The sequence below is a fragment of the Rutidosis leptorrhynchoides genome, chromosome 7, assembly GCF_046630445.1.
Source record: "Rutidosis leptorrhynchoides isolate AG116_Rl617_1_P2 chromosome 7, CSIRO_AGI_Rlap_v1, whole genome shotgun sequence".
In the NCBI taxonomy this organism is placed as follows: Eukaryota; Viridiplantae; Streptophyta; class Magnoliopsida; order Asterales; family Asteraceae; genus Rutidosis; species Rutidosis leptorrhynchoides.
In genome coordinates, this window is record NC_092339.1 from 253,999,787 (window position 1) to 254,013,874 (window position 14,088).

The 14,088-nt window shown below is 30.8% G+C and overlaps 1 protein-coding gene across 1 annotated transcript; it reads right to left on the reverse strand.

The window, feature by feature from the left end:
• Positions 1-10,796: 10,796 nt before the first annotated feature.
• Positions 10,797-13,825, reverse strand: LOC139858240 (F-box/FBD/LRR-repeat protein At1g13570-like). The gene is made up of 6 exons (XM_071847101.1): positions 13,609-13,825; positions 12,573-12,794; positions 12,096-12,366; positions 11,911-12,012; positions 11,671-11,835; positions 10,797-11,297 (listed from the first exon to the last, which is right to left on the reverse strand). Exons 3-6 carry the CDS (start codon positions 12,096-12,098, stop codon positions 10,929-10,931), a joined length of 639 nt encoding a protein of 212 aa, XP_071703202.1. The 5' UTR covers positions 12,099-12,366; positions 12,573-12,794; positions 13,609-13,825; the 3' UTR covers positions 10,797-10,928.
• Positions 13,826-14,088: the final 263 nt, after the last annotated feature.

Sequence of the window (14,088 nt, forward strand, 5' to 3'; positions counted from 1 at the left end):
ATTATCATAATTTTTATCATAATTAGTATTATTTTTATCATTATTATTATTAGTATTATTAATATATCAAAAGAAGATTTTCTATATAAAAATATATTTATGATATAAAACCTAACCATATTAATACTTTTGTAATAAATATTAATTATCTATATAAAGATAAATATATCTAATTAAGTTATTAATAAAACACATAATATAAAATAACAAATAAAATCTCTAATAATAGATATATATATATTTGTTCGATTACAATTATGTGTGTTAATATATATACAAATGATATAGGTTCGTGAATCCGAGGTCAACCTTACACTTGCTCAATATCGTCATATGTATTTTTACTACAAAATACATTATCATGAGTTTCATTTGCTCCATTTTTAAATGCTTTTGCAATATATATTTTTGAGACTGAGAATACATGCGCTGCTTTTATAAATGTTTGACGAAATAGACAAAAGTACTTGAAACTACATTCTATGGTTGAATTATTAAACTGAATATGCCCCTTTTTAGTCTGGTAATCTAAGAATTAGTGAACAGACACCCTAATTGACGCAAATCCTAAAAATAGATCTATCGGGCCCAACAAGCCCCATCCAAAGTACCGGATGCTTTAGTACTTCGAATTTATCATGTCTGAAGGGAGTCCCGGAATGATGGGGATATTCTATATGCATCTTGTTAAGGTCGGTTACCAGGTGTTCACCATATGAATGATTTTTATCTCTATGCAGTTTGCGAAATGCCTGATATGAGATTAAGTTTATGAGAAATTGAAATATGAAATCTTGTGGTCTATTAAAATAATAGAAATGATTGATTATGATAAACTAATGAACTCACTAACCTTTTGGGTGACACTTGAAAGCATGTTTATTCTCAGGTTTGAAAGAAATCTTCCGCTGTGCATTTGCTCATTTTAGAGATATTACTTGGATTCATTCATGACGTATTTCAAAAGACATTGCATTCGAGTCGTTGAGTTCATCAAGATTATTATTAAGTCAATTATAGTTGGATATATTATGAAATGGTATGCATGCCATCAACTTTCGATGTAATGAAAGTTTGTCTTTTAAAAATGAATGCAATGTTTGTAAAATGTATCATATAGAGGTCAAGTACCTCGCGATGTAACCAAATGTAATGTATTCGTCCAGATGGATTAGGACAGGTCATTAGAGTTGGTATCAGAGCTGGTTTAAGCTGTGTCGTCGGCTTAATCGTAGAGGGGGTTCTCACAGTGTTACCTGTGACGAAGCAGTGACTCTTACTCCTCGCGGTAAGAATATGGTTGGTTTTGCCGAGAGGCAGGGTCGTAAAATCAGTGTCTGAGGTACACTCAGTGGTCACCAGGCGGTTAGCTGGGAAGGCACTGGGTGGGACGTGTGGTGTTCCCAACTATGTTAGAGTTGGTATCAGAGCGGTGGTCTTAGCGAACCAGGTCTTGCATTAGTGTGTCTAACTGATAGTTGTTTAGATGCATTAATGAGTCTGGACTTCGACCGTGTCTGCATGTCAAAAGTTTTGCTTATCATTTCGTGTCAAAAAAATTACCTACTTATCATTCTTATGGAATCATTTGCTTATCATTCTTAGTCTAGACACATCTTACTGCATTGATTGCATGAATAGTGTATAGACAAAATTCATATCTTAGCGTATCTGTTACTGTAAACTTTGCCTGACATATTCTGCAAATTCCTCCGTATTCTAGGAAATTTTTTGTTCTCTATATATAGATATTCTATGTAATTAGAATACCATCCGATAGCCAAAAAATCATTTCATACCGAAAAACCCTTTACTCAATCGTACGAAATGGAACTCGTTACTAGTTCAAGTTCTTCGGAACCCGACAGCTATTCCGACCTGAATGTTCACCTAAGCTCCAGAAGCAGCGTCACCAAATGAATTCAACCAATCAGCCATACCCAATTCATTTGATGGGTTCGTAGTCTACTTAATCATTTGATACAAGAAGAAGGTGATCCTTTCCATCAACCGAATTCACCTCTTGGTGAAGAACCTGAAGCACTTACCAGCGAACCTATCCGAAACACCATTTTCAGCCTCATTTTCCGAATATCTCACCACGATTATATTCTATCTAAAAATTCAAAACCTTATTTATCCGCTCGTTCCGACCGACAATCATCCCGGAATAATGGAAGAAGTCAACGAGCTACGCGCTCGAGTAATTAATTTGGAGAATATGGTGCAAAACTTACCAGCTTCAGCAACATCATCGGCACCAATAGTACCATCAATAAACACCACCAGTACCATCAACAATCCATGCCTCAACACCTCATTCTGTACCTCGAGTATAATCATAGTTCTAAGTATCGTTCTACGTATCGTTCTACATCAATTATCTTCGTTCTTTATGGCAATTATGTAATCTCTAATGTTTTAGAGATTATGTATTCTACTTCTAACGGTAAATCAAATGAGATTAATATTATATTAACTCATTAAATCTATGATTACATCTGAAGAAAATATATATGTAAGTATATTTTCATAAAGATTGTAATTAAAAATTCTTTCGTACAAACTTTTAATGGTGAAAATATTTTAACGGGTAGGTAATACCCGAGGAATATTTAGATTTCACATTAATAAGTTGCACTGTACATTCTTTGAATCTGATTCAACAATCATTTATTGTCCTACCTACATCCACAGATATACGTTTTCGTTCACCGCGAAATAACCATTTTCATTCAATTTCATAATGGGATTTTGACTTATCAGAATCCAACAAGTGGCATAATGAAGAAAACATTGGACAAAATAAAATTTATTAGAAACAAACAAATTAACTATGGGAAATTTTGTTAAGAATCTACGCTAACTATTCCTAGCTAACTGTTCCTAGCTAACTGTTAATTCCTTATTACATTTTATTTATCCCAATTTATTTATCGCAATTTATTTATCGCAATTTAATTATCGCAATTTATTTATCGCAATTTTAATTCTCGCAATTTTATTTATTGTCATTTAATTTATGTTATTTATTTTACGCACTTTAAATATCGGGACACGTATACAAGGTTTTGACATATCATATTGATGCATCTATATATATTATTTGGAATAACCATAAACACTCTATATGCGGTAACGATCGAGTTAGCTATACAGGGTTGAGGCTGATTCTCAAATAATATATATACTTTGAATTGTGATCGAGTCTGAGACATGTATACAATGGGTCACGATACGTATTAATTAATTCGAATATAATATATTAAACTATATATGAATTATTGAACTGCTAACTGTGGACTATCAACTGTGGACTACCAACATTGGACAATTAAAATGATTTAAAATATTGATTATAACATATAAAACTAAACATTTCTTCAAGTTTGCCACTTGATTTCATCTTAAACCTCATTTGTATCTTGACGATTATAATCTGCGTTCAAACCTTTCATGATTCTTGAAAACACCTCAATCAAGAGGATGAACTAACCGCACTTCATCTACGTAAGGAAATAAATTTATGCATATAGTTATGCACCTGAAAAACTCTCGGAACCTGAGAAAACATTTGACACGTATCTGTGCAAACTCCTTTGGCATTGTTATTACCGAAAATAACTTTTCAATCCCTTTTCAAAATAGCCAATTTTGTCACAGCTACAGCAAATCAATTTCTACTTTTCATTCGGATTTGCCTTTTTATAACATTGATGTATACGATTACCCTTTCGTCATCATTACCGGGGAACCGTTTATATCTCACCACATTAGCATTAAACTTACCAACAACTTCGTTGATCTTTGACTTTCCGAAAAATCATTATCTTTATCGAAACCCTATCCGCATCTTGTAACGATAATTGCCATACCAATTACTGAGAATCAGCAATCAGTATTTTGAATCTCGCAGTGTTTCTACATCAACAGTTATATGCATACATATAACACTTGTCTCTTGGAATTATGATCTTCAATTCTGAAATTCTGAAAAGCACTCAGTTTACAAATCAATACTCTGAATGTTGAAAAAGCTGCATGAAGCAGCAGAAACTGTAGACAAACGTAAACGACCTTAACCGTCGGAAGTTTGATGATAAAAAATAGTATGTTGGTAAAGCTCAGAAATGTTAAGACTGGAAAACGGATTAAGCAAATTATGAAGGAGGCTGTGGACAAATCACAAGGACTAAACTTGTATATAAAGAATCTTGATGATTCTGTTTCTGATGAAATCTTTAGCGAATACCTTGATCCTTAATCGCTCTAAATCATCGTGAATGAATTTCTTCATCACAATTTGATTCTGAAATTCTAAAATATCATCGAATCTTTCATTATAAATATCTTCGATAATTCTGAAGATATATTCATAACTATTCTAATCTGAAATCATTTATCTCTTCGCGCTATCTGTGTTATATCATAAAAGAAACTATTTTAGTTTCTAAATTCTGAAACCTTCGAGTTTAAAATATGAATGTTTTTGAAGTAGTGTTGGGAACTGAAGCATGATTTAGTATAATATAATGACACTTGATCAACTTGATTATATTACAGTAAGCCATGCTGAGTTTCTAATGAAACGTGATGATTCACAGACCATAATGTCATCATGTGCCATGTTACACGACTCTTACATTCCATCTAATCTCTAAACATATCAAGAACATATCCTCTTGATAGTTCTATCTTTTCTCTTGAATTATGGTAGGTTAACCAATCAAGATCGTGCTATTACAATCTCTCTCTTAGAACATTATTCATGTTCATTCGAAACTTCATACTTACGAATTCTGGATCATTATTCGCTTGACTTAAGGTCGGGAAGAGGAAAACAAAAGGATGAAACTCCAAAATATAAAGGAAACAAAGGGAGTGAATTTATAGTGAAATATCCGAACGAGCAATCAAAATAGATCATTGAATTTAACCAAATAGGATTCTAATTTCCTTAAGAATCAAATCTTATTACAAAGATTTTCTCCAAATCCCTTGACTTCCGGAAAACAACCGTGACTACGTCACCGGTTAAGATGAACCTTCATTTACTCATTTCACTCTTTTGTGATAGCTTCACTCGTACTCTTCACAAAAATCATATCATTTTATCTATATTACTCACTGGTGATAAAACTCTATTTATCAACTCATATGAGTCATAAAAACATAATTATTGTCAGCCATGATGATCCCGCTCAAATTTCGGGACGAAATTTTCGACCCGGGTACTGTGACGACCCGGGAATTTCCGACTAAATTTAAACTTAATCCTTATATGATTTCAATACGATAAGCAAAGTATGTAATGCTGAGTCTAGAAAATTTTGAAACGATGTTCATATATTCAATTGACCTTCGACTGCTCCTGACGATTCACGAACAATTGTTTGTAAATAAATATGTATATATATAAATATACATGTAATTATATATATTAATTTGAAATTATATAATATAATTTAAAAATTAGAATTAAATATGTAAAATAAGACACAAAATAATTAAGTGTAATTTAAAATGAATCTTTATATAATTATATATAATTTCTATGCATAATTATTATTATATGTAATGTATAATGTAATTTATAAAATTTATAAATAATAAATATTTAATAAAGGTTATCATATAATATATGATTAATAATATATAATATAAGTTAAAAACATAGTTGTATACTAATATTATTATTACTTCATTATCATTAGTGTTATTAATATTAATGTTAATGTTGATATCAGTGTTATTAATATTACTATATATAATAGTTAGATATGAAATTTGATACATTTAATGTGTTAAATTTCTAAAATTATCATTATCATTATTAATAACAAAATTAGTATAATTAGTAGAAAAATTATAATTATTATAATTATTATGATTATTACTTTTATTATTAGTCTTATTATTATTATTTTTGAGTTTATTTTGATAATATTATTATCATTATTATTATTAGTATATTTATTATTATAAAAAAATAATATCAATATTATAATTATTATTAATATAATTATTAATTATTAAAATTAAAATAATACATACATATAAGCAGCTATATCAAGCGTAATTTTTGATATATGTCAGGATCTGGTTAATTTTTTTTATTATTTCTCTCCTACCTGCTGTTCTACCTGTGATAAATGGTCGACTCACATACCTCCAATAAAATCCATCGATCATTTTGTATTATTGAAAACATTCATTCGATTTCCATTATCAAAATCCGTTGCAATCCTTTAGCTATTATATGAAGAAAAAAAATTTACAGAAAAATATTAGAACAAGTCGTTCCCCTTTTCACGAACACTTTTAATTCATAATCCAAATTCGAGCCAAACATTGAAATCTAATAATGCACGAGTATTAGGAATCATCCAAATGATCTTTCTGTAAGTTTGCACACTCCAATTCATTATATCGATTACTAATTTTGAGGTCAAAGCTTTTAGAAACAAAAGTCAACCGAGTGTTCTTAGAACAAATTCTAAATTTTTTTTATGATTCGAGTTAAAATAATGATTTCAAAAGTTTCCATGAACGATGTATGAATTAATTCATCTTGGGATTTCAACCTATAAGTGTCAAATTCTTAAAATCACTGATTTTGTTATAAATGGTGTTCGTGGTTACTGGTAAATGCCGCTGCTATTTATTTAATTTTTTTTCTTTCTTTGATTAATTCGAGTTTAAAAAATTGGTCGTTCTATTTAGATTCCAATTCGTAAATTAAGTTGAGTAATTCATTGTTTGGATTTGGATTACCCCTGTTCGATTTCAGTTATAAGGTGTTGAAGAAGATGAATACAGGAAGTGTGGATTATAATTATCTATGTGGGAAATAAAACAGAAAAAAAAACAGAATTGGATGGGTGGTCTTGGAGTGTTTACGGGTTATTAGGAAGTCATGGGTTCGAGCCCTGCAATGGCCTATTTTTTTTTTAGAATTCGTTTTTATAACGTAGTTTTATAACTTTTATTATTATTATTATTATTATTATTATTATTATTATTATTGTTATTATTATTATTGTTATTATTATTATCATTGTTAATAATTATTGTTACGATGTAAATTATTGTTATAACTAATATTAATTATACGACTATTATTATCTCTAATATAATTAATATTATTAATATTTTTGTTATTATTAAGTATTATCAAAAAGTATTACTAGTATCATTTTATGATTATTAGCATTATTATTAATATCATTATTACTAAAGGTATCATTATTATAAATCTATCACGTTTATTAAAATTAGTATTATCATTACCATTATTAATATTATTAAGTATCATTATTATTAGTATTAGAATTATCGTCTAAACAACATTATTAATATTATTATTAATACGATTATTAAAATTACTATTAAAACTATAATTATTATTATTATTACTATTATTGTTAAAAATATTATTTTTTATCATTTTACCTTAGTATTAATGTTAAAATTTTAAACTTTATTAAAATTATTAATATTACTATCATTGTTATTACTATATTTATTATTATCATTTAGATTATTATTAGTATTACAAAAAATATCATGATATTAAAACTACATTTTTATTAAAAATTATTGCTATTATTGTTAGATTAATTATTATTATTAATAAAATTTATATCATAATTATTAGTATTATCATTAAACACTATTAGTATTATCATTACAAACATTAGTATTATTAGTATTATCTTTATCATTAATATTAAAATTATCATTTTTATTATTATTAGAATTATCATAATTTTTATCATAATTAGTATTATTTTTATCATTATTATTATTAGTATTATTAATATATCAAAAGAAGATTTTCTATATAAAAATATATTTATGATATAAAACCTAACCATATTAATACTTTTGTAATAAATATTAATTATCTATATAAAGATAAATATATCTACTTAAGTTATTAATAAAACACATAATATAAAATAATAAATAAAATCACTAATATATATATATATATATATATATATATATATATATATATATATATATATATATATATATATATATATATATATATATATATTTGTTCGATTACAATTATGTGTGTTAATATATATACAAATAATATAGGTTCGTGAATCCGAGGTCAACCTTACACTTGTTCAATATCGTCATATGTATTTTTACTACAAAATACAATATCGTGAGTTACATTTGTTCCCTTTTTAAATGCTTCTGCAATATATATTTTTGGGACAGAGAATACATTGGGACTGAGAATCCGAGGTCAACCTTACACTTGTTCAATATCGTCATATGTATTTTTACTATAAAATACATTATCGTGAGTTTTATTTGCTCCCTTTTTAAATACTTTTGCAATATATATTTTTGGGACTGAGAATACATGCGCTGCTTTTATAAATGTTTGACGAAATAGACACAAGTACTTGAAACTACATTCTATGGTTGAATTATTAAACCGAATATGCCCCTTTTTAGTCTGGTAATCTAAGAATTAGGGAACAGACACCCAAATTGACGCAAATCCTAAAGATAGATCTATCGGGTCCAACAAGCCCCATCCAAAGTACCGGATGCTTTAGTACTTCGAATTTATCATGTCCTAAGGGAGTCCCGGAATGATGGGGATATTCTATATGCATCTTGTTAAGGTCGGTTACCAGGTGTTCACCATATGAATGTTTTTTATCTCTATGCTGTTTGTGAAATGCCTGATATGAGATTAAGTTTATGAGAAATTGAAATATGAAATCTTGTGGTCTATTAAAATAATGGAAATGATTGATTATGATAAACTAATGAACTCACCAACCTTTTGGTTGACAATTGAAAGCATGTTTATTCTCAGGTTTGAAAGAAATCTTCCGCTGTGCATTTGCTCATTTTAGAGATATTACTTGGAGTCATTCATGACGTATTTCAAAATACATTGCATTCGAGTCGTTGAATTCTTCAAGATTATTATTAAGTCAATTATAGTTGGATATATTATGAAATGGTATGCATGCTGTCAATTTTCGATGTAATGAAAGTTTGTCTTTTAAAAACGAATGCAATGTTTGTAAAATGTATCATATAGAGGTCAAGTACCTCGTGATGTAACCAAATGTAATGTATTCGTCCAGATGGATTAGGACGGGTCATTAAATTAAATGTTAGTAAATCACTAGCACACTTGGTATTTAAAGTGAATGGGTGTATTTGGGTAAGATAGTGACCCAAATGAGAGTGTTAACCTTGAAATGGGTGAATTGAGTCTTTGATAACCTAAGTGGGTTAATGGGTGCGAAGATGAGGTAACCTTGTATTAAAAGGTGTATTAAGACCATAATCGAATTGTTGGTAAGTGTTTGACATAATCCCGACCTAGTGTTAGAATGAGTGGTGCAAATGGGTCACGTTTGCACCATGGGCCAAATGGCACTTGGATGACGAATAAGTTGGTTGACCAACTTGAATGAATGATTGATATATGTGCATAATGTAATAGGTACGTTATTTTGAAGTTGCGAGCTTGGTTTACCAATTCACCGAAGGCGTAAGGTAAGTGGAATAATTATGCATGTATGTATATAGTGTATTTATTTGTGTGCTATGGTATGAACCACGAAGCCGGTAGTACCATAGTATGTGTGAGTGTATTATGATGTGAACCACGGAGCCGGTAGCATCATGGTACGCGTGTTGTAGTGTGAACTATGGAGCCGGTAGCACTATAGCTCGAGTCGTTAAAAGTGTGAACCACGGAGCCGGTAACACCAAAGTGTGAACCACGGAGCCGGTAGCACTATAAAAGAGTATGACTCAAATGTGTAGTGACGTGAACCACGGAGCCGGTAGCGTCATAGCACTGCGTATGGTGTGAACCACGGAGCCGGTAGCACCATGACGCGAGAATGGTTAACCATATAGTTTGTGTATGTGATATAGTATAGCATAATATATTATTTCGGTGAATAAGCTATTGATTATGCTAGTTGCGGTATTTGGAGGTTATTAGCTTATACTCGGAGTCGATATGCTAATTGTTATTACTAGCGATTTTACGGTGTGCGTAAGTGTATGCAAGTAGGTATATTATATATGTATGTGTATAATTATTGCATTCACTAAGCTTTGCTTACCCTCTCGTTGTTTACCTTTTTATAGGCTCCGGCGTAGACAAGGGTAAGGGCATTCGTTTGGATTAGTGATCCCGCTTTGTTTTGATAGAGGATGCTTTTTGAATGTGTTAGCTTTTGGAAGTTCGGCCAAGATTTGGGTAGTTTAACCCCAAACACCATGCTCTAGTGTCGTTTGGAAATTAAACTAGAAAGGTCAAAACTTGTATTTTGTACGAAACGTGTAATTCGGGCCGATGTGGGCCCGACGATGTAAAACTTGTTTTGATGATGGAAATCTCTTAGTTTAACTTATTATGACATGTTGTGAAAAGGTTTTCATTTAAAAGTGTCGGGAAGCGGGTTTTCCGCTCATGTAAGTTGGACCCCGGAGACAGCAGACTTTAGTTCATTTGGACGCCATCCAGATCTTCTAGACGCCGTCCAGGTCTTCTTTGCTGGACGCCGTCCAGATGTTCTGCATCAGAATTTTTTTTTTTTTTAGTGTGTTTTTGAGATAACGAAGTCAGGTCGTTACAACTAGGCACAGTATGACATATAAACTCAATCTATAATAAGCAGTGTGTCGCACTTGTGTAGGTTGTGATCTAAAATGGATTTGTGAGTTTAAGATCAAACCAGAACAAAACATGCTGAGAAACAGCTGTTACCTTAACCAATTGAAGTCGTAGCTGTTGAAGGATTGGGAATTAAACTTTGAGTATATTGCTTTCAAGTAAAGAACAAAAAAAAAAAAATCAAAAGATTCAACCTAAGGATCACAGAAAACAAGTAGATTACAACATCAATCTCAATAGCTTCCATTCACTGATTTGAGGGACGAAAACTGATTTGAGACACTACTTCTTTAACATGGATTTCAACAGGATGTATAACTATATTATTACCACCACCATATTTAACGATGATTTCAACCACTTGAGATGCACGTGGAAAGGGTAACAGAGCTTCTAACAACTTCAACACTTCATCATTATCGTCAACCTTCAATCTGAGCTTCTTGAGAACAGGTGACTTGGCCAAAATAAGCTTCACAAACTCCAAGTAAGGCTTCTTATTGCCAAAACCATCAATCTCCAATTCAATCAAATGTTCCAACCAAATATCCGAACACTCTCGCATTGTAACAGAGAATAGGTCATCATCAAAGCCCATCGAATGCTCTTCAAAACACTAAGATGATCACAAACAATATCACAATAACAAATCTGTTAAAAACAGTTCTACTGCAAGAGATACCATTTTACGCATCATATATACGGAGTAGTAAATAACATGATGATTAGATATGTAATCTAAACATATGCTGAACAAAAATAAGAATGACAACTTCTTTTATTGATTTTTATTTGTTAATAATAATTGGGGAACATAAAAAGGATGATGGGAATGTGCCAATATGGAATTGGTTTTAGTTGTTTTTTTAGGAAAAAAAGGATAATAAGTGACTTTTTAACCTTTAAATTGACTATTTAAGATATATGCTTAAAGATATGAAACATGAAAATTAACTGAAAACTAAATAGGATTGGTTGTAGTTGTTTACCACTAGTTTAAGCTTCTCCAAGTTTGGGGAGCTAACGATCATAAGAACAAGAAACCTCAACCACTCATTTACAAGGAAACACATCTCTTCTAAGTATAAGTATTTGAGATGGACTAATGAACTTGCAACATCTCGTGGAACGACTCCTCTAATGAAACAATCCAACTATAGGAAAACAAATATATATAAAGAACAAAGTTTACAAGTTGATGTAACTACATATAATGTGAATAAATTTACCCAAATGTTACGAGCACAAAGAACAAGATGTTCTATCACAGGAAATAGCTCAATGAAGGAGGTGGCATGGTCATCCTCACCATAAAGCACAATACCATCAGGCTGCAATTAGTCAATTACTTAAGAGATAAAAATTGGTTATATGAAGTCCGTGAGGATAGATAGTATAGTAACAACTAACATACCATTGTGAAGCTTTTAAGTAGTGGATTATTTGATAAAATGTGCACAAGTGCTTTTTCAGTGATGACAACATTCTCCAAGAATAAGGTTGTAAGGCTACCAAATCCGTTAAATGTTGGTGCATTATAAATAACACAACCAGAGAGATATAGGTCTGTTAACTGATGAAACGAGAAAATGGTCAAGGGTAGCTTACAGAGAGTCAATACTCGATTGTCTTCTTCCTCGTCTTCTTCATCGGCAAATTAATTAATATGTTTTCGATTAAAAATACTACAACCAGAACACAAATAAAGTTTCTTGAGAGTATTCTTTCTCGACAAATGAAGTAATATTTGGTCGATTTCCGGAAAGTATTTATAATTCATGGACCATCTCATGTCAAGGGTGAAGTCAAGGATTGGTCCCTGGTGTAGTAACATGAATTGGTATATAGCATAGAAAAATTTACATCTACTAATCTTTTTCCTTTCACTTGCCTGATTTTCAAAATCTTGCTCGACAACGGGCAGGTGATTTTCAGAGGTTGATTCATCGAACACCTTAAACACAACTTTTGGAATTTTGGTCCAACTGTACATCCATTCTTTAGAGAGGATACTTGACCTTACTATCTCTTCAATTGGTAGACGCCATAGAATGTTTTCTATTATGTCCGAAGGAAGGGTTATGTTCAAACGTTGAGAGTTCATCTTCGAACACTAATCCATAATGAAAAGAATACAAACTTATCAATGCAAAACTCAATTCAAGATATAACAGAATTTAATAAATAAATCTACAAAACAAATCTAGAGCAAACAATTAGTGTCATGTGGATAATTTTTCAAAGTCGCTTAAATCGAAAACTGAACTCAATTAAGAAATATATTCTTACTAAAAAGATGTAAAGATGAAGGTTTAGCTTTAGGAATTTGTTTTCCACTTGTATCTCTATCCCCTAGAGAGGACACTGGTGGACCAAATCTATTTTTGCACACTGACCATACTTAAAAGTATATTTCGGTTATCTGTTCCAAACACTTTGGTCTTAGTGTCCTAGTGTCTTAGCTAATCAGTCAAATACTTTGTAACTAGTTTTAAGGACTAGTTTAATATACAATAACAGCACTTGTACACATTAGAGCTTAAGAAAAAAGATATGGACGCTGATAATTGTAACTAATTAGCTCTATTGTTTTTGGTTGGTATATGTTAGCAATTACTAGCAAATTTTTCCAAGGATTCCATACTAACTGATTATAAAACGTAGCAAACATTCTTATTAAACTCATCACAAAAAATGGAAGTTATCCCCAAAATTTCAGAAAAATAATATTAAAAGGATCGAAAACAACAAACATAACCAACCATAGACAGATTCTGAATTACACAAAACCCTAATATCATAAAAAAAGGGATGTTATCCCCAACCTTATATATAACTGAAATTGAACACATAATTCACAAAGCATTTCAAAAATCTTCATCAAACGAATACTAATTTTAATTATAAGTAACAAAGGGTGAACGTACCAGAGCTGAAATACGAGAGAACCCTCGCGCTGAAGTTTGGACTGTGTTTTCTTACTACTCAAACATACTCTATCAAATACGGAGTACTAAATTAATTTTATACATTTAGTCCTTATTTTAACGATAAACAACTTTTTTCCGGTGACAGCTTTTACTTTTTTCCGGTGACAGCTTTTTGAAGAAGCTTTGAAGCTTTTAACTTCTAGCTTTTAGGAAAAAACTCCTATCTATTACATAGCTCCGTTTGGTTTTACAAGAAGATATATTAATTTATTTCAACATCAATAAGGTTTCAATTAGTACGGCTGACAAGCTCATATGCACAGTTGAGCTAAGCTGAGTCACAAATCTAATCTGAGTATACATACATGAGTGAGTGATCACCCGCACGGCTGAGACAGATCACTCGTAAGAGTGACAGCTGACTCGCGCGGTTGACTCAAAAAGGAATCATTTTTACGTGTGTAATTGTGATTAGAG